Genomic DNA, 19,835 nt, shown 5'->3' with positions numbered 1-19,835 from the left:
AGGGACATGAAATCTTTGCAGGACTATTGCTTCTGTCCTTTCGGGCCTGCCAGTTGCGTAGCAGATCACTTCGCTGTGTGAGGCGAAAGTCTGGTGGACTGTTGCCCAGCTGGAGGAGGAGACAGGGACGCTACCATGACACTGGGCGATTTGAGAACCACAGCACTCAATTTGAAGGCGCATGTCTGCATGGCCATGTCCTTTGTGGAGCGAGATGTAACAAGAACAGTACTGTAGGTGCCAGATGGTAGAATGCAGTGTTTCCGACTAGCCAACAACTTGGTAATAATTGGGTAAGGCTCTTTTCTTTCACCCTTATCTCCTGGACAGCCTGCTGATCGAGATACGTGGGTCAATTGCGGGAGGAGGTGGCATGCTCGCCATTACAGTTGATACAGCGGGGAGGAGCAAGCAGGTAATCGCTCTTGTGAGCATGCCTACCACAGATTACACATTTGGCTGGGTGTCGACAAGACTGTCGAGTGTGATTGTAATGACAACACTGGTAGCAGCGCATCTGGTTCGAAATTTACTGTGGTAACCTCAGTCTGCTTTGACCTTTGAAGAAAGAACCAATATATCAATAGTGAGAAAGAGTGTGCAAGTAATCACTAAGTAGGAATCTACTTTTTCAGCACCATATGGAGTGCAGTGACACTGATCAGTGAGGCACGTTAGGATATCTGCCTCAGTCAGACCATCGAGCAGCCTAGTGTGAATAAAACCGTGGGGAGAATTCAGGGTTCGATGGGCATCAACACAAACAGGATAGCCATGGAGGAGCGAAGCTCGAAGCAGTTGCGCTCGAGAATCAGAAGCAGTCTCCAAAAGCGAAATGTCATTTCATAAATGAGAGCAGAGCTTCACAGGGCCAGCAACTGCGTCAACACCTTTCTGAATTAATAAACGGATTTACCGTAGCAAAGGACTGACTGTCTTCAGTACGTGAAACCATGAGGAGCTGTGGTGCAGCTGGGAGAGTCTTTGTATCGTTAGCTTGATTCCCTTTACGTTTGGTAGACATTGACTGTTAAAATGGTTCAAATGGCTCTGAGCACTATGGGACTTAACATCTAAGGTCATCAGTGCCCTAGAACTTAGAACTACTTAAACCTAACTAACATAAGGACATCACACAAATCCATGCTCGAGGCACGATTCGAACCTGCGACCGTAGCAGTCGCGCGGTTCCGGACTGAGGCCCCTAGAACCGCTCGGCCACCGCGGCCGGCGTTGACTGTTAAGATGCTACTTGGCTCATTGCCAGAAAATCCCGTTTGTTGCTATCCGCGTCTCCTAACTGGGGGCCCTTCAAAAAGGGGCGCAGCCAGCTTAGCTGATTGTTGACACCTGAGGTCACACCTCTAAGACCTGACAGAGGGACCAATCTGCCATTTAGAAAGGTAGAAACTCAGGCAATCACCCCCTCTAGGCCTAAACCAGGAGGTATGTGCGAACCCACCTGCCAACCCGAGCTGGAAATTTCACGTTACCCTGTCACCCGTGACACTTTGGCTAACCATCAGCAGCGCACAGGGAGCAAGAAAAAGGGGAACCTCAAACACCGAAGCGGAGGAACGAAAGAAAGCAAGGGGAACGAAAGAAAGCAAGGGGAACGAAAGAAAGCAAGGGGAACGAAAGAAAGCAAGGGGAACGAAAGAAAGCAAGGGGAACGAAAGAAAGCAAGGGGAACGAAAGAAAGCAAGGGGAACGAAAGAAAGCAAGGGGAACGAAAGAAAACAAGGGGAACGAAAGAAAACAAGGGGAACGAAAGAAAACAAGGGGAACGAAAGAAAACAAGGGGAACGAAAGAAAACAAGGGGAACGAAAGAAAACAAGGGGAACGAAAGAAAACAAGGGGAACGAAAGAAAACAAGGGGAACGAAAGAAAACAAGGGGAACGAAAGAAAACAAGGGGAACGAAAGAAAACAAGGGGAACGAAAGAAAACAAGGGGAACAAAAGAAAACAAGGGGAACAAAAGAAAACAAGGGGAACGAAAGAAAACAAGGGGAACGAAAGAAAACAAGGGGAACGAAAGAAAACAAGGGGAACGAAAGAAAACAAGGGGAACGAAAGAAAAGAAGGGGAACGAAAGAAAAGAAGGGTGAAAGGTGGCTACACTGAGCCACAGCGCCATAGAGTTTTGTTTAGCCGCCTCCACTGGCAGTGATTATTGAGAAGTAGCGGAGGGAGTGCTTGTTGGGAACTCGTGGTAGTCTGTGCTGAGATGTCGTAGTGAAGAGTGCTTGTCGAGATGTGGCAGTAGTCAGTTCTTGTTGAGATGTGGTAGTAGCGAATCGGTGTGGAGATATTGTAATGATTAGAGTGCTTTTCATCAATATAAATTAAGGTAACAAACTACTTTTCTTTTTTTTCTCATTATTTCAATGTCCTGAATAATGCGTCATTACAGGTTCAGTCAACAAAGCATCTGGCTTGTGTTCTTGTATTAGAGTGTAATTCTGGTTTTCTTGTGCAATTATACTGTTTCTATTTTTTTTAATTACTTCAGTATAAATGATATTTAAAATTTCTTGTCTTATTGTAGAAGAACCGTGCCAGATGTGTACGTTGAGTCATACTTCCACACACAGAACAGTTATACTTGTGCTTTGGTTTCTTAGGTTTTATAGTTGCTGGGGACTTAATGAATTGTGTTAACGAAAATTTTCATTTCATTCCTTGTTGTTGTTCTATGCACTCAGATTGCGTACAAAAACTAGTCAGGGCCAACCGTTAACGACACTTCGTAATCGGACATACAGCTACCAAAAATAAAAATGATTTTCAAATTTAATAATAATTAAGCCCCCATGCACGTGGCGACCCTGCAAGGATCGTCCCTTGGAAATCTTCTGATTGTAAAAATAGTAGACAGTAGTATTGTTGTAGTAATTTGTAGTTTAGTAACTGTAGTCTATATTGCATGTGTAGATTTGGTAATTGGCATTCTTCTAATGGTATTTTTCAAAATTTAATTTTTATTGCCTTGTCTACGGGTTTGCCAATTTAGTGCAATGATTTCAATTGTTCGTTAATCGTGTTTGAAGGAAACATTTCGTGTGAATGGTATTGTTGGAGATAAAGAGTCATTGTGTGTAATTTTCGTACAGTGACGAGTTTTGTACGTTTTGTAAATGATTACGCGATCGATGAAAAAGGCAAAAATGATGGATAGTCAGAATGACGAAATTGTTGACATGGCGAACTCGCCAACACAGGAGAACAGTATGTTGAATAATGAAGTGGAAAACAATGTAATAAGTCGGGAAAATAGTCCGGAACCATTTCAAAATTTTTCTCAATCAGAAAATTCACAGAATACGAGATTAAAGATAGAAGATTCTGGAATAGTATCGAACACAGATAGCTTTACAGCTATGACGAAGGAAACTGGTTTTGCGGGAAATGTTAGGGGCGAAAAGAATTTCGAACAAGTTAATATGGAGCAGCTGATGAGTGCAATATTAAATTTGGGATCACAGTTACGATCTGAATTAAAAACATATAGGGAAACAATGGAAACACAGTTAGACTCACTGGAATCACAGTTACAATCTGAATTAAAAACAGAAATAGGAACAATTAAAACCGAGATGAAAGCAGTGGGATCACAGTTACGATCTGAATTAGAAACTGATATGGGAACAATGGAAACACAGTTAGGCTCACGAACAGGGACATGTTTCAAATACATGAAAGACGAATCAAATAAAGAAATTAGAGAAGTACAACCGATTTTGAAGGCTCACAATAATAGCTTAATTTCAACAGAAATCAGACAAGAGGAACAGGGCAGGGAACAGGAAGAAAAAGATCGCGTGATAGTACAGAAATTTTCAGAGTTAAATTTACAATGTGCACACGATAAGGAAGAAATATTTGAGAGAATCGGGGAATCCGTACCAAATGACAGATTAAATAACCTAACACAACAATATGAACAGTTTACTAAATGTGTCAATACTGAAACCCAGAGTCGCGACACTTACGGAAGACGTAAATAAACAGAAAGAACAATTAAGTGACTCATCGGAAAGAATTGAGGAGATCTCAGATAAATTGACAAGTGTTAGTTAAGCAGAAGGGTTTGAAGAAAATAATTTATTTCATTTACGGGATGCAACAAGAGAGCGCCAGGCGCGCGAACTTGACAATAATCAACATTGGGATTGGGACAGACGCGGTAGGTCTTTGTCGCCACGAGGCGAAAACTTTGACTATAAACACTTCTTAACTGTTCGGAAATTTAAGATCTTTCGCAATTCTAAGAACGACATACATCCATGTTCATGGTCAGGTCAATTTGCGTACGCACTTCCGCCAAAGTTGCCACTAAGTCACAAACTGGAAATTATGTGCGGCTATTAATGTCCTCAGGGGATTCACTACACTAAGTGAATATGTGCCGTAGCGTGCATAGGGCCCCGAGCTGTAGTGGTGCTATTTCCCTTTTAGTTTTCTGCACCGCTGCCTACTCTTTTACTATTCTTTGCATCTGTCAAAAACAACTCTTCTACTATCAATCTATCTAGAGAATCGTTAAAGAATAACCGGATATGACGATTTTACCCAAAAGTGACTTCGGAAATTACCGTTTGGACTTACTATATTTTCTGCAGCATTCATTCGCAGCTTAACCGAAATTTTACCTGTTTATCTTCGTGACAATATTACTTCATATGTTGACGATATTCTTATTGCCAAACGTTCTTGGAGTGAGCACAACAAAATTTTGGATTCATTATTACGTATCTTTGCAAGAGTTGGCATTACAGTGAACTTGGAAAAATCTGAATTTGGACGTTCACAGGTGAAATTTCTTGGTCACATTATTTCTACAGAAGGTATTCTTCCTGATCCAGAGAAATTAGACGCTATTCGTATCTATGCTGTACCTACCACAAAACGTGATGTTCGTAGTTTCCTTGGTGTCTGTAATTTTCTTAGACGCTTTGTTAGATTGGATGATTTGGCCACACCTCGTTTTTGCGAACTATCTGGAAAGTTCTTTTTAAACGAAAATCGGTCGACAACTCTGTTTGGTTAGTTTGTATTCCTGATGAGTGGGTTAATAAGCTGATTTGGTATACGCATTTCAGTTATGCACACTTTGGTCCCAGAAAATGCTTTCATAAATTACGGGAAAATTGCTACTTCAGTAATATGGAAAAACGTATTCGATCTGTTCTGGCCAAATGCAAATTATGTCAAAAGGCTAAGCCGCCAACAATTTATCACAGAGCACCGTTGTTTCCTATCATTCCAGCGAAATTAAAGGACATGGCTGCAGTCGATTTGTTCGGTCCAGTGGTTCGTTCTACTAATGGTTTTGCGTACATTTTCGTAGCAGTGGAGTTGACATCAAAATATGAGTGTTTTACACCGTTACGCAAAGCAACAGCTCATTCAGTATCTAATGCTTTCATTAACCATTTTCTTAAAGAAGTTGGTCATGTTGATAAGGTTATATCAGATAATGGATCACAGTTTCGTTCTAAAATTTGGCTTGGTACTCTACGGCGTCGTAAAATTAAACCAATTTTCATTTCACTTTTTCACCCTCAATCTAACGCTTCAGAGAGATGGATGAAGGAAATCAATAAATTGTGTCGACTTTATTGTCATCAGAATCACAGAACTTGGGATCAATATCTTCATATTTTTCAAAACATTCTGAATGAACTCCCTAATGATTCAACTTCTTTACCGCCGATATTGATATTAAAAAATAAAGCACCGACAAATCGCATTTCTGAAATTGTTCCTTTTCCGCCTACACAGAAACTGCGGCATTCTGAAGTTGTCAACCTGGCTCTACAAAATATTGCATCTGCGGCTGCTAGAAGAGAGAACTCAGCTAAGCGTCCTGGTCGTTTAAAAATCTTGTCAGTTGGTCAAAAGGTGTTAATTAAGTCTCATCGTTTGTCTCACAAAGGAAAGGGCTTGTGTCGCAAATTTTTTCTGCTTTATAACGGTCCATATAGAGTTCGCAAAACTATTCATGATAACACTGTTGAAGTAGAAACTCTTAAATCTCGGCGCTCTAAGGGAATACATCATATATCTAACGTTAAAATTTTTGTGGAATGATATACTTTTGAAAAATTTTTGTGGAATGACATACTTTAGAGAAACTAACAGCTACATGTAAAAATGCAGAGAATACAAGGATACCGCGCTGTGTTTTGGCGGCGGCATATACTCAAAGCAACAGTCAAGTCTGCGCGCCGCACAAGGCAGTCGTTTACCGCAAACAATTGCTTCCTACGTCACGCGCCTACAGCTGATCGAGCGCTCAGTGCGAATGCACTGACAGCCGTAAACAAATACACAGTCTAATTTCTCCGACTAAATTCAGTATAAAGCTATAGTGACTTAATGAATTATGTTATCAACGTTCAGTATTTTTCAGGATACGGTTCTATAAAATATTTAAGAACTTCGGGTAAATTCTGTGTGTCTCCGACGTTAAGAGGACTTGCTATCGAGAAAATTTCAGAAAGAATGTAATTTCCAAGAAGAAACTAATAAACTAAAAAGGTAACTATTAATTGAGTTTATTTTTCAGGTAACATATTTCCACTTAGGTACGTACTTTAGACGTAATTTGCTGCTCGCAATTACGTGATTCATACTTTATGCTAAATTTCATGTTCTATGAAATTACTTGTGAAGCGACGTGCTTGCGTACGTTAACTGATTTTGAGAATGATTATTAATGAACAGGGTTGTAACTTGTGTATATTATGCATCGCTTGGCTGCACTGCTTTTTCACTGATGTCATATTTTTTTTATTATGTGCCAGCTGTGCTTATTTATTTAAATTATAATTGTCACCTGATTAATTGTGCTGACTATGATATGTATGTAAGTTACATTTATTTGCTTATGCTGATATGATGCTAATGACCTGTTTATTACGTAAGATATATGTTTGCTGCTATGCGTATGGATTGCATATTTATACATTTCTGTTTGTTGTCATAACTACTCTTTAATTTGGTTTATAGAAATGCTGATATACTGTGTACGAACATAGAGTTTAGGTCACACTATTGTATTAATTATAGATTGTTCGCTTGGCAGAGCCTCGTTGTAAGAATTGTGCTGCATCCACTTGTTGACATTCTGTTCTCTACTGGTATATTTACTCGCTATTGCATGTTTTGCTTACGCTCAGTGCCTTATATTTTTAAGATAGGAAAATGAACTGCTATAATTCGACATAAACGACATTAGTACAAGAAACTTCATAGAAGTCACATGAGCTGGAGGTTTTATGGAAGCTGTATAAATTTATGCTAATAGGCAGGAAGCTAACGACATGACATACCAAAACTAGGTTTAGACCATTGACAGTATTACACTGCATTTTTCGTGAGCAATTGAAATAGGAAGTGACACTTGACACAAGAAATACTCCACATGTTTGCTTCTGTTTGCCATAATTCTTGAAGTGGTGTACACACTGTGAAATATTATGATCATTCACACTCCGTAATCGTACTTAATTACTGAGAGTTATTCGAACTAAGTCTGTTAGAGGTCATGTATGCATTTCTTTTATTTGATGATGGACAAGGTAACCAAAATCCATCTTATAATTTATAATGAGTAGAAGATTTGGGTCAGATGGATTACACAGAGGTTGTGTGTTGACAGTTGTATGGGATGATGAGGTTTGCATTAGGATTTTATCTGTACTTGTTCGAGGAGACTGACTAGAGGAAAGAGTTGTTATGGAAGTGAAATGATATTGGCGATAAGGTTTATGTGTGTCGACGTATTGAAGAGGTATTATTGAGGTATTGAGATTATATGAAGTTGTTGATTATTGGAGTTTTTGTGGACAAGAGGTAAGGTAAATGATATTGATAAGATTTATATGTATCGACATAAGAGGTATTATTGAAGTATTGAGATTATGTGATGCTGATGATTATTGGAGTTTTGGTGGATAAGAGGTAAAGTAAGTAAGGTGCATTTTTTTTTTGTCGGTCTATATGGAACAAGGAGGATGAAGATAGCAGACTAGAACACTCAAGTAGAAGGAAGATAGTCTATACACACACTTTGTTAAATCACTAAGCAGTATATACTTTTTTTTGGAGAGAGGAAGTATTTGCATATCTTGGCTCACTGACAGTTGTTCAGGAACCGTACATTTTGATCTGGCTTGGCAAACATTGGTCTTGACATGATGACTATGACGTTGACTTAACTATTATTGACTGTTATACATTGCTGCCACTACTACTTGATACACATGATGAACATCAAATTTTGACAGAATTGCATTTACACAGTTAACACTATTCAATTACACAGTAGTACTTAATGTGGATGAAAGATGAGTGAGTGTGTTTTGTGTGTTTTCCTTTCGTAATCCTACCCACCTATCGCCTAAATATTATTTTATTTGTTTGTAGTGGCTTGCACTGACACCCATAAATATTATAGGTTTACTGATATTTGAGTATTTGTAATAGTTAATATGACACTTATCTGATATCATTTGTGTGTTTATTAGAATTTGTATGTTTAGTGTAAGAGCATTGAGAATAATTTTGTAAAAGCATTTGTATGTGCATTCAAACTATTGTTCATGCCTGAACTGTCCGATTAGTGATGGTGAATATTATGGACTGTTACCTGCACTTTTTCAACATAATGGGTGCCACTTAGAAATGATTAATTTCTGCTGATGAACTGTGTGATTAGGATAGTGAATATTATGGACTGTTACTTGTACTTTTTCTACATGATTGGTGCCACTAGGACATGTTTAATTTCTGCTTATAAACTCTGATGAACAGTGTGATCAGTGATAGTGAATATTATGGACTGCTCTCTGGACCTGCTCATCATTGCTAGGTGCAACTGATGGACTGCTTCTACTGAAATAATGTCACTTGTTGGTGTCTGCACCTGCTCAACATTACTGGGTGCCACTGATGGACTGTTTTTTACTGAAATAATGTGACTTGTTGCTGTGAGTACCTGCTCAACATTACTGGGTGTCACTGATGGACTGCTTCTACTGAAATAATGTCACTTGTTGCTGTCTGCACCTGCTCAACATTACTAGGTGCCACTGATGGACTGCTTGTACTGAAAAAAATGTCACTTGTTGGTGTCTGCAACTGTTCAACATTACTAGGTGCCAATGATGGACCGCTTCTACTGACATAATGTCACTTGTTGGTCTCTGCACCTGTTCAACATTGCTGGGTGCTATTGATGGAACTGCTTTTACTAAAATGATGTCACTTGTTGGTGTTTGCACCTGTTGACCATTGCTGGGCGCTGCTGCTGGAACTACCAACTATTTGTTTTTTTTTTTTTGAATAATTAAAAGTATTTTATGTGAACATTTGTATAAACTGATTTTTTGTGTATTGTGTAAACTATTATGTAAAGCCACATGTATGAAAGAATTTGTATTGCCTACTGTATTTTATATATTAGGTTATGGAAAGGTCAGTGCAAAGCCAAAATTTTATCTAATTATGTGATATTTACGTATTAATATTATCTTATTTTTGTCTGTATATTTTTGACGAATTTGGTGGTATTTTCACCACCAATGCTGGCAAAAATACCATCAAATTCTAGCCCGTGGAGGAAGGGCATATGAAAGGTGGCTACACTGAGCCACAGCGCCAGAGAGTTTTGTTTCGCCGCCTCCACTGGCAGTGATTATTGAGAAGTAGCGGAGGGAGTGCTTGTTGAGAACTCGTGGTAGTCTGTGCTGAGATGTCGTAGTGAAGAGTGCTTGTCAAGATGTGGCAGTAGTCAGTTCTTGTTGAGATGTGGTAGTAGCGAATCGGTGTGGAGATATTGTAATGATTAGAGTGCTTTCCATCAATATAAATCAAGGTAACAAACTACTTTTCTTTTTTTTCTCATTATTTCAATGTCCTGAATAATGCATCATTACAGGTTCAGTCAACAAAGCATCTGGCTTGTGTTCTTGTATTAGAGTGTAATTCTGGTTTTCTTGTGCAATTATACTATTTCTATTTTTTTTAATTACTTCAGTATAAATGATATTTAAAATTTCTTGTCTTATTGTAGAAGAACCGTGCCAGATGTGTACGTTGAGTCATACTTCCACACACAGAACAGTTATACTTGTGCTTTGGTTTCTTAGGTTTTATAGTTGCTGGGGACTTAATGAATTGTGTTAACGAAAATTTTCATTTCATTCCTTGTTGTTGTTGTTGTTGTTGTTCTATGCAGTCAGATTGCGTACAAAAACTAGTCAGGGCCAACCGTTAACGACACTTCGTAATCGGACATACAGCTACCAAAAATAAATATGATTTTCAAATTTAATAATAATTAAGCCCCCATGCAAGGGGAACGAACGAAAACAAGGGGAACGAACGAAAACAAGGGGAACGAACGAAAACAAGGGGAACGAACGAAAACAAGGGGAACGAACGAAAACAAGGGGAACGAACGAAAACAAGGGGAACGAACGAAAACAAGGGGAACGAACGAAAACAAGGGGAACGAACGAAAACAAGGGGAACGAACGAAAACAAGGGGAACGAACGAAAACAAGGGGAACGAACGAAAACAAGGGGAACGAACGAAAACAAGGGGAACGAACGAAAACAAGGGGAACGAACGAAAACAAGGGGAACGAACGAAAACAAGGGGAACGAACGAAAACAAGGGGAACGAACGAAAACAAGGGGAACGAACGAAAACAAGGGGAACGAACGAAAACAAGGGGAACGAACGAAAACAAGGGGAACGAACGAAAACAAGGGGAACGAACGAAAACAAGGGGAACGAACGAAAACAAGGGGAACGAACGAAAACAAGGGGAACGAACGAAAACAAGGGGAACGAACGAAAACAAGGGGAACGAACGAAAACAAGGGGAACGAACGAAAACAAGGGGAACGAACGAAAACAAGGGGAACGAACGAAAACAAGGGGAACGAACGAAAACAAGGGGAACGAACGAAAACAAGGGGAACGAACGAAAACAAGGGGAACGAACGAAAACAAGGGGAACGAACGAAAACAAGGGGAACGAACGAAAACAAGGGGAACGAACGAAAACAAGGGGAACGAACGAAAACAAGGGGAACGAACGAAAACAAGGGGAACGAACGAAAACAAGGGGAACGAAAGAAAACAAGGGGAACGAAAGAAAACAAGGGGAACGAAAGAAAACAAGGGGAACGAAAGAAAACAAGGGGAACGAAAGAAAAGAAGGAACGACAGACGGTGGAGAGAGATTTCTGATATTGGCGACTGAATATGCAGAACTCATTTCCAAGAACATCCCAGACATGTTCCCCAAGGGAGGAGAAAGAATAGCAAGAGGATATATGTGCAGCACGGAAGGAGACAGACGCTGCAAAGGCTGGGTCCACATGGTAGCCAAGCATGAACCTGCTAAAGAGCTGCGAGCACCCTGGTGGTACTGTGATTTGATGTTACATACGTTTGTTATGGCAGTTCACATGACGCGCGATTAATTCCTCGAAATACCGGGTGATCAAAAAGTCAGTATAAATTTGAAAACTGAATAAATCACGGAATAATGTAGATAGAGGAACAAATTGACACACATGCTTGGAATGACATGGGGTTTTATTAAAACCAAAAAATACAAACGTTCAAAAATGTCCGACAGATGGCGTTTCACCTGATCAGAATAACAATTAGCATAACAAAGTTAGACAAAGCAAAGATGATGTTCTTTACAGGAAATGCTCAATATGTCCATCATTCCTCAGCAATAGCTGTATTCGAGAAATAATGTTGTGAACAACACTGTAAAGCATGTCCGGAGTTGTAGTGAGGCATTGGCGTCGTATGTTGTCTTTCAGGATCCCTACAGATGTCGGTCGATCACTATACACTTGCGACTTCGTGTAACCCCCAAGCCAATAATCGCACCGACTGAGGTCTGGGGACCTGGGAGGCCAAACATGACGAAAGTGGCGGCTGAGCACACGATCACCACCAAACGACGCGCGCAAGAAATCTTTCACGCGTCTAGCAATATGGTTTTTTTTTTTTTGTTCTAATAAAATCCCATGTCATTCCAAGCATGTGTGTCAATTTTTACCACTCTATATACATTATTCCGTGGTTTATTAAGTTTTCAAATTCTACTTACTTTTTGATCACCTGGTATTTTATTCAGTTCTCGAAATCGATAGAGATATTACCTGTCACACGTATTACTCAGTCGACTCTCCCACTATACTAACTCAATTTGCAGCTCTAAGCCACCTGAGTGCTCTGAATAGTTGTGTGTATCATGGGAGGGTGTTTAACCTAACTACGTCGGTGTCTGAAGAAGAACAACGTGCTGCAGACGAGTTTATAACCGTGGGAAACTTCTGTCTGCTCGTGGAGCACGCTCCCCTTCAGCATGACACACGAGCACTGCAATATCTGTAACAATCCGACACCTTTCCTTCATGGTCATCTATCAAAATCCACACAGTCCTCACTTGCACCATCCGACTACAATCTGTTTTCGGAACTTTAACGCTTTCGAGACCTTCACTTTGGTAGTGGTGAAGCAGTGCAAGGATGAACAAGGTTGTGTGTACATCGATAGCGTCAAACATTCTACACACTACAGCGGTGGTATCAACAGAGTGGTGTCTTCTTGGAAGAAATCTGTTCTTCGCCAGTGTGGCTATGTCGAGAAATAAATAAACAGGCACGAAGAATGAAACACACACACACACACACACACACACACACACACACACACACACACACACACACACACACACACACACACACACACACACACACACAATCTAGTAAGAGGAAGTTTGCTTTATTTAAAAAAGCATCAAGAGTTTTCACATAAAAGTTTTGAGGCATTACTTTTCAGTACACTCTCATATAACAAGGATTCAACAAAGTCTTTCGAAAAATGGAAAAATGTTTGAATACAAAACTTACCACTGGCACTGCAGGCGCAGCAGACATTTGCTGTGAAGACCTTAGGTCTCGTGGCACATTCTGCAGATATTGGCCCGGACCCTGGTACGTAGTGGACGTCTCCACAGTTGGAATGAATGGGCTGGAAGAGGCTGGAGTGAGCTGCTCATATGTATCTGACGATAATGTCTCTCTCGACCCAGAGGACCCAGAGGATGCCTGGCTTCTACTGCGTTCTTCCTGCCAATGTAACGAACGTTTCCAGTGTCTTTTTGAGGAATGTTTCCAGTGTCTTTTTGAGGAATGTTTTATGACAGGAAGCTGCTGTGTCGATGTAGAACTATGTGGAGCAGCATGCGATAGTGTTCCAGGTCGCTGTAATGGTATGTGAGGTATACCTCTTACAGTAGATGAATCATACGACATGGGTCGAAACCCTGTCTGGGAACCAGTAGCTTGATGAAATTGTTGATGGCCAGATCCAGAGGCAACGGAACTCAATTTGACCTGGAGTGGCGGTGAGGAATAACGTGGCAGGGACTGGGTCAGCATAGTTTCACTGATAGCTTCAGTTCCCATCATTCTAGACGCCTCTGAATGGGGTGGATGTGCTGGCAAAGGAATAGTTTGAGCTTCCACTTGTGGCAATGATTCATATCCTATAGATGCTACTGATCCCATCTGTGCGGTATGTGCGGATGACGTGGACGCTACGACAGCGAACTCCGGATTTCTCCATGGTTTGGCGCTCGTCTGCTGTTCACCTCCGGAAACAGGTATTGGGATTTCTGATGGCACTGGCGATTCTGGCTGTGGGGAAGAAGCCATGTCTCCAATCATCCTGAGTAAGCAAATTTTGTCTTCACTGCTGAAGTGTACAGTTTGCAGATTAAAGTCAATAGCACCAGGGGTCGGTATCAGTTCTGTGGCGGTTTCTGTTGCTGAACCTGTATAAGTGCTCTCCGTTACAGGGACATTTTCTTGAGCCTCTTTCGAAGCGAATAGAAAATGTCTTTCTTCTGTGTGTGTCGATGCGAATGCAGATTTCCCAGAAACTGAATCCTTTGAAAGGGCTATCGTAGAAGGTACAGTTAAGGGAAGACCTTCACCTTCTGGTGCTCCACTGTCTCTGGATCCTCCAGCTGGCGCCTCCTCCCCTTCCTGCTCTGACAGCACCGCTGCTTCCGCTTCCTGCTCCATTTGTTCTCCAGTTACTTGTTCCGTATTCCTCATCACATCTGAAAAGACCGCCTGAAAACCGGTCACAGAGCTCTGAAACAAACCAATCGAAGGCCATATACTAGACTGAGAAGTACCAGCTCTTGGAATTAAAAAAAAACAGTAGCATGATTTAAGGATAAAGCAAGAAAAATGGGAGGGAAAGGGGAGGGAGGGTAAGAATTTTAGTGGAGGATCTAGACTATATTGTAGTATGCAGAGATGAAGACTGCACAGATGTTACATTATATGTACTTTTTTCCCGATAATTCGTAGTGGAGAGATCCTCAAGGATTTCCTGAAATACCATACATATTTTGTAGTGTGTTACATAATGTCTTTACCACAAATCCCAAGCGAAATTGTTATGTGTGTGTAACATTCATCCATAATAGTATACAGCGAGTTTTAGACAGTTTCATTCAGTTTCACAAGACTATCTTCTTCACGGTAAAATTTTAAGTTACGTATTGGAACAAAGTTCACCTTGGCGCCAGTAGCAAATTTCCAGTTCATGTGCTTGCCTTTAGGGGTCTGTATGGTGCATGGTTCCTTGCACACGACGAGTCCAGTCGAACTGGGGACAACGCAGCGAACAAGGACTTTGCGTTGAGATTCTGCAGATTTAATTAAGTTGAAACATTTCTACGTGATTTTTCACTGGGTCTTTCACAACTCTGAAAAGGGAACCGTTCAACTTACCCTCACTGCTTTGATTCATAATAACAAGTTGGGTAGGGCACGACTATGATTTCAAGTCTGTAAACAGGAATAAGTTTTCTCGGAAACCGTTGAGAGTTGCTGAGTTCGAAAATTTTCTAACTATCCACCAGTTTCCCGTAATGGTGATTTATGAAGTAGGCAAGTAAAGTCACTTAAAATTTATAAAGTAGAGTTACAGCGATTTAAAAAGTATAGTATAAATTCGTTACCACATACTCTGCCAAAATTTTACTAAAACATAATGAAAATGTTTTCGAACACACTGTATATCATGGTTGCTCCTCCGCTTCGTGAAAAATAAGAAGCTCAATGGGATATTTGCGGCACTTGATAGTGAAGATAGTAACATTTCGAGTAACAGGCACCATGTAAAGGACGACACCAAGCCCAGACTTTCTTGAACATTAGGGTGCTCATATTTTGCGCCTTACAGAAAAAAAAATGCAGCCTGTTCAAGAAACCCATCCGTCTAGCTGAAAAACTGGCAGTAGCGCTCATTTTCTTCTGCAACACACAACATTTTATCATAGAACGGTAAGTAATCCGTTTATTATTAAGAACGAACGTTTTCAGATGGTAATTGAACCCCCTTCCTGCTACAGCTTTAGAGGAGTGTGTCAAGTTTCGTCACACATGAGATGGAAGTCCTCTGATGACCGACAGGTTTACCATTAACGATCACAAGTAGACAATACATTAAAACACATGCGGAACACGTAGCTGTATAAGAGTAGAACGCAGGCTATGTCACGTGACTGCATCGGGAATCACTTGTGCCTCAATAGTATAATCAAACCTCAATCGGAAAAAATTCACTGCCTCCCTTATTCCCTTCGTTTCGATGTCCACGTTTCCTCGGATTCCTCCTGTTGCAGCATAGTTGGACCCATGTACAAATTGTTCGACGCGAATCTGAAGATAGCAAAGTACTTCCGCAATTTCATTGCTTTTTGGTCTATATTCCGTCAATTTATACCTATTCCCTAGTCATTTTTCGCAATTCTATCGATTTTAAGCCAGATCTATCCATGCGATCATGACATATCATCTCGTTCTGCGTTCTAAAATTGATTGTAAGTGTAGTACAGCTGCCACCACCTACACCAAATGCATTGATCAGGATGTGTAATATAGCGCTGCACTCGACTGTATCGAGTCACCTCCACATTCGGAGAGCGTTTGATCTGCTTTCTGTATGTCTGCGTATATGCACGCCTCGTGGTGTTTAGTTGCCTGTGCAAAATGATCAGTGTAAAATACTTTACTACCACTGAGTGTAACGTCCGTAGAAAGAAGAACAGGTTGGGTTTGTAGACATTGAGGGAACTGTCGGTGCAATTTAGCGATCTTTGCAAAATAGCGGCAGAAAGCCAAAGAAAGAAAATGCTCGATTGATTGTGGTGGGATATACGAGGTGCATTCAAGTTCTAAGGTCTCCGATTTTTTTTCTAATTAACTACTCACCCGAAATCGATGAAACTGGCGTTACTTCTCGACGTAATCGCCCTGCAGATATACACATTTTTCACAACGCTGACGCCATGATTCCATGGCAGCGGCGAAGGCTTCTTTAGGAGTCTGTTTTGACCACTGGAAAATCGCTGAGGCAATAGCAGCACGGCTGGTGAATGTGCGGCCACGGAGAGTGTCTTTCATTGTTGGAAAAAGCCAAAGGTCACTAGGATCCAGGTCAGGTGAGTAGGGAGCATGAGGAATCACTTCAAAGTTGTTATCACGAAGAAACTTGCGTAACGTTAGCTGGATGTGCGGGTGCGTTGTCTCGGTGAAACAGCACACGCGCAGCCCTTCCTGGACGTTTTTGTTGCAGTGCAGGAACGAATTTGTTCTTCAAAACATTTTCGTAGGATGGACCTGTTACCGTAGTGCCCTTTGGAACGCAATGGGTAAGGATTACGGCCTCGTTGTCCCAGAACATGGACACCATTTTTTCAGCACTGGCGGTTACCCGAAATTTTTTTGGTGGCGGTGAATCTGTGTGCTTCCATTGAGTTGACTGGCGCTTTGTTTCTGGATTGAAAAATGGCATCCACGTCTCATCCATTGTCACAACCGACAAAAAGAAAGCCCATTCATGCTGTCATTGTGTGTCAACATTGCTTGGCAACATGCCACACGGGCAGCCATGTGGTCATCCATCAGCATTCGTGGCACTCACCTGGATGACACTTCGCATTTTCAGGTCGTCATGCAGGATTGTGTGCACAGAACCCACAGAAATGCCAACTCTGGAGGCGATCTGTTCAACAGTCATTCGGCGATCCCCCAAAACAATTCTCTCCACTTTCTCGATCATGTCGTCAGACCGGCTTGCGCGAGCCCGAGGTTGTTTCGGTTTGTTGTCACACGATGTTCTGCCTTCATTAAACTGTCGCACCCATGAACGCACTTTCGACACATCCATAACTCCATCACCACATGTCTCCTTCAACTGTCGATGACTTTCAATTGGTTTCACACCATGCAAATTCAGAAAACGAATGATTGCACGCTGTTCAAGTAAGGAAAACGTCGCCATTTTAAGTATTTAAAACTGTTCTCATTCTCGCCGCTGGCGGTAAAATTCCATCTGCCATACGGTGCTGCCATCTCTGGGACATATTGATAATGAACGCGGCCTCATTTTAAAACAATGCGCATGTTTCTATCTCTTTCCAGTCCGGAGAAAAAAAATCGGAGGCCTTAGAACTTGAATGCACCTCGTAGGAGCAGTGAGAACATTTGCATATGTTGAGAGCAGGAAGGCTATCACGCTATGTCTGGGAGGAAGACTGGATTAGGCGATATTTCGGTAAACAGATTCTGTTAGGACAGGAATTTTGGCACATACAAGCAGAGACAGTAAGAACGCGAGCGTTAACTATTTCTGGGGCTCTATGGAATTTAGTAAAATGAGACATGGTTATTATCTTAGATAGCGTGAGTTGAGTATGAGAGACAAAGTTGCTAGATGCGTTTGCGATGGTATGTAGCGAAGCGCGATGAAGCTTCAGTCAAATGTGATGTAGGGTCCGTTAGAATCGCTAAGGAGGAAGCCGGTTCTGCTTTTGTGGAACCGAATTCTGCAGCGTTTTCGCCGGACCGCAGTTAGAGTGAGAGTATAGGGGAACACCGGACGCGCGCGTACCTGCTTTGAGTGCGCGCTGTGCAAATAAAAGCCCCGTCATTAACGGCACCTACACACAACTTTGGCTTGCGTTCGGCTGCAGCTCGCGGTTGCGCTCCAGCCTGATCACGTCAGCACTTGTGTGTAGGTGAACACTTATTTGGATAGGAATTTCTGAGGTGTTACGTATGAATGGTGGTGCCGCCACCTCATGCTTGTGGAATCCAAGCAGGGGCTGTGCGCGGTTGGACATCTGAGGGATGCGTCCCTTATTGCTGCCTCCTGTGTACTGTAATGGATAGGGGGGCTGTGGATTGTTTTCAAATGGCTCTGAGCACTATGGGACTCAACTGCTGTGGTCAGAAGTCCCCTAGAACTTAGAACTACTTAAACCTAACTAACCTAAGGACATCACACACATCCATGCCCGAGGCAGGATTCGAACCTGCGACCGTAGCAGTCGCACGGTTCCGGACTGCGCGCCTAGAACCGCGAGCCCACCACGGCCGGGCTGCTGTGGATTGTGCTTGAGCGCGTTGATTGCATTATTTCGGGAGCAGGTCTGTAGGCCATGATATGTGCTGTTTGGATAGTTTACGAGTACTTAGCGTGTTCTACACATCTATGTGCTGTATTATTTAGGAGCAGTTTGTAGGTCTGTACTGAAATTATTTCGGAAAATCACGAGTTGTTTGCGTGTCTGCAGACTGTGTATTGTGACCCCAAGCATAACATGCCGAGTGTTTTTATGTCACTGTGATAAATATATTCGATCGCTAGAGAAAATATTTGAAACTAAATAGAGTGAACTACTCTTACTCCCCCCAGCAGCCCAGAGCAGGCTGAGTAGTTTTCCCTCACGATCTTGGTTTACGTCACAGAACAGACGACAGTGTTTTAATCCTCGAGGAGAACATAGCTTGCCGCCATCATGGATAACTGTACTTCCGTCGTCAGCTGCTGTCACTGTGGCATCGTCTGACGGCGAGGAAATGTACTAAGACAGTTGGGGTCTGGAGCTCGTGGTGAACACAGTAGGTTGTGTCATCTTAGATTACAGTACTTGCGTCACTACAGCGTCCTCTAGTGGCATCGATATGAGCTAAGTCAGTTGGACAATGGACTTAGTGGCGAATACACTTGGTGGTGGTGCTGCCTCGAATTGTTTAAATAAAGGCTGGTGTATGATTTCGACAGTTGACATTTAGCAAGCAGAGTCTTTTACATGGATTATTATTTTGACAATTTAAGAGTTGTTTGGCTGTCTGGACGTAAATTCTCTGCATTGTTTATGAGTGGTTCACATATCTGTAGGCAGTGCAATGTGTCATTTTGTCTGAGTGTGTGTGTTCTGTGCTACATACACTCAATCCATAAATAAATTGCTAGCAAATAAAGCACACTCCTTCCTCTCTCCATCAGCATAGTGTGTGCTGAGTCGTTTTACCACCCATCCCTAGGAAGAGTTGGCGGCCTGGACCTTGGAAAGTATTTGAAACTAGATAGTTGGACACTTTTCATACCTAAATGAATTTGCAAATTAAATTGTTTAACATTTTTAAAATTGAAATGCAATTAAGTAGTTAGGTAATTGATAGGTTAGATGCACAATGTAGGTGTTAGCATATTTGCAGAAGAGTATGTCCAGTGTGTGTATGGAGGTGGTGTCCAAAGGTGTGCGACGTAAGCTGTCGGACGCCCGTGTGCTGGCGGCACGGCGCGTGTCTGGTTATAACGCGCTCATGCGTCCGAGAGAGAGAGAGAGAGAGAGAGAGAGAGAGAGAGAGAGAGAGAGAGAGAGAGAGAGATCATGTGTCATCACGAGATATCA

General features: G+C 41.6%; 2 protein-coding genes across 2 annotated transcripts in view; one reads left to right on the top strand and one right to left on the bottom strand.

The window, feature by feature from the left end:
- The window catches only part of LOC124620264 (hornerin-like), a 163,724-nt gene extending 150,104 nt beyond the window's left edge, over positions 1 to 13,620 (bottom strand). Inside the window, exons 1-2 of the mRNA XM_047146931.1 lie at positions 13,345 to 13,620; positions 12,961 to 13,179 (exon numbers count right to left, since the gene is read on the bottom strand). Coding sequence (XP_047002887.1) covers positions 12,961 to 13,179; positions 13,345 to 13,620 — 495 coding nt within the window. The remainder of the gene's footprint in view (positions 1 to 12,960; positions 13,180 to 13,344) is intronic.
- A 145-nt stretch (positions 13,621 to 13,765) lies between these two features.
- LOC124620263 (non-classical arabinogalactan protein 31-like) overlaps positions 13,766 to 19,835 on the top strand; it is a 31,705-nt gene continuing 25,635 nt past the window's right edge. The window contains exon 1 of the mRNA XM_047146930.1: positions 13,766 to 13,784. Coding sequence (XP_047002886.1) covers positions 13,766 to 13,784 — 19 coding nt within the window. The remainder of the gene's footprint in view (positions 13,785 to 19,835) is intronic.

The sequence above is a fragment of the Schistocerca americana genome, chromosome 6 (genome assembly GCF_021461395.2).
Source record: "Schistocerca americana isolate TAMUIC-IGC-003095 chromosome 6, iqSchAmer2.1, whole genome shotgun sequence".
Classification (NCBI taxonomy): domain Eukaryota; kingdom Metazoa; phylum Arthropoda; class Insecta; order Orthoptera; family Acrididae; genus Schistocerca; species Schistocerca americana.
The sequence above is the reverse complement of the archived record's forward strand: the minus strand, read 5'-3'. Positions and strand labels throughout refer to the sequence as shown.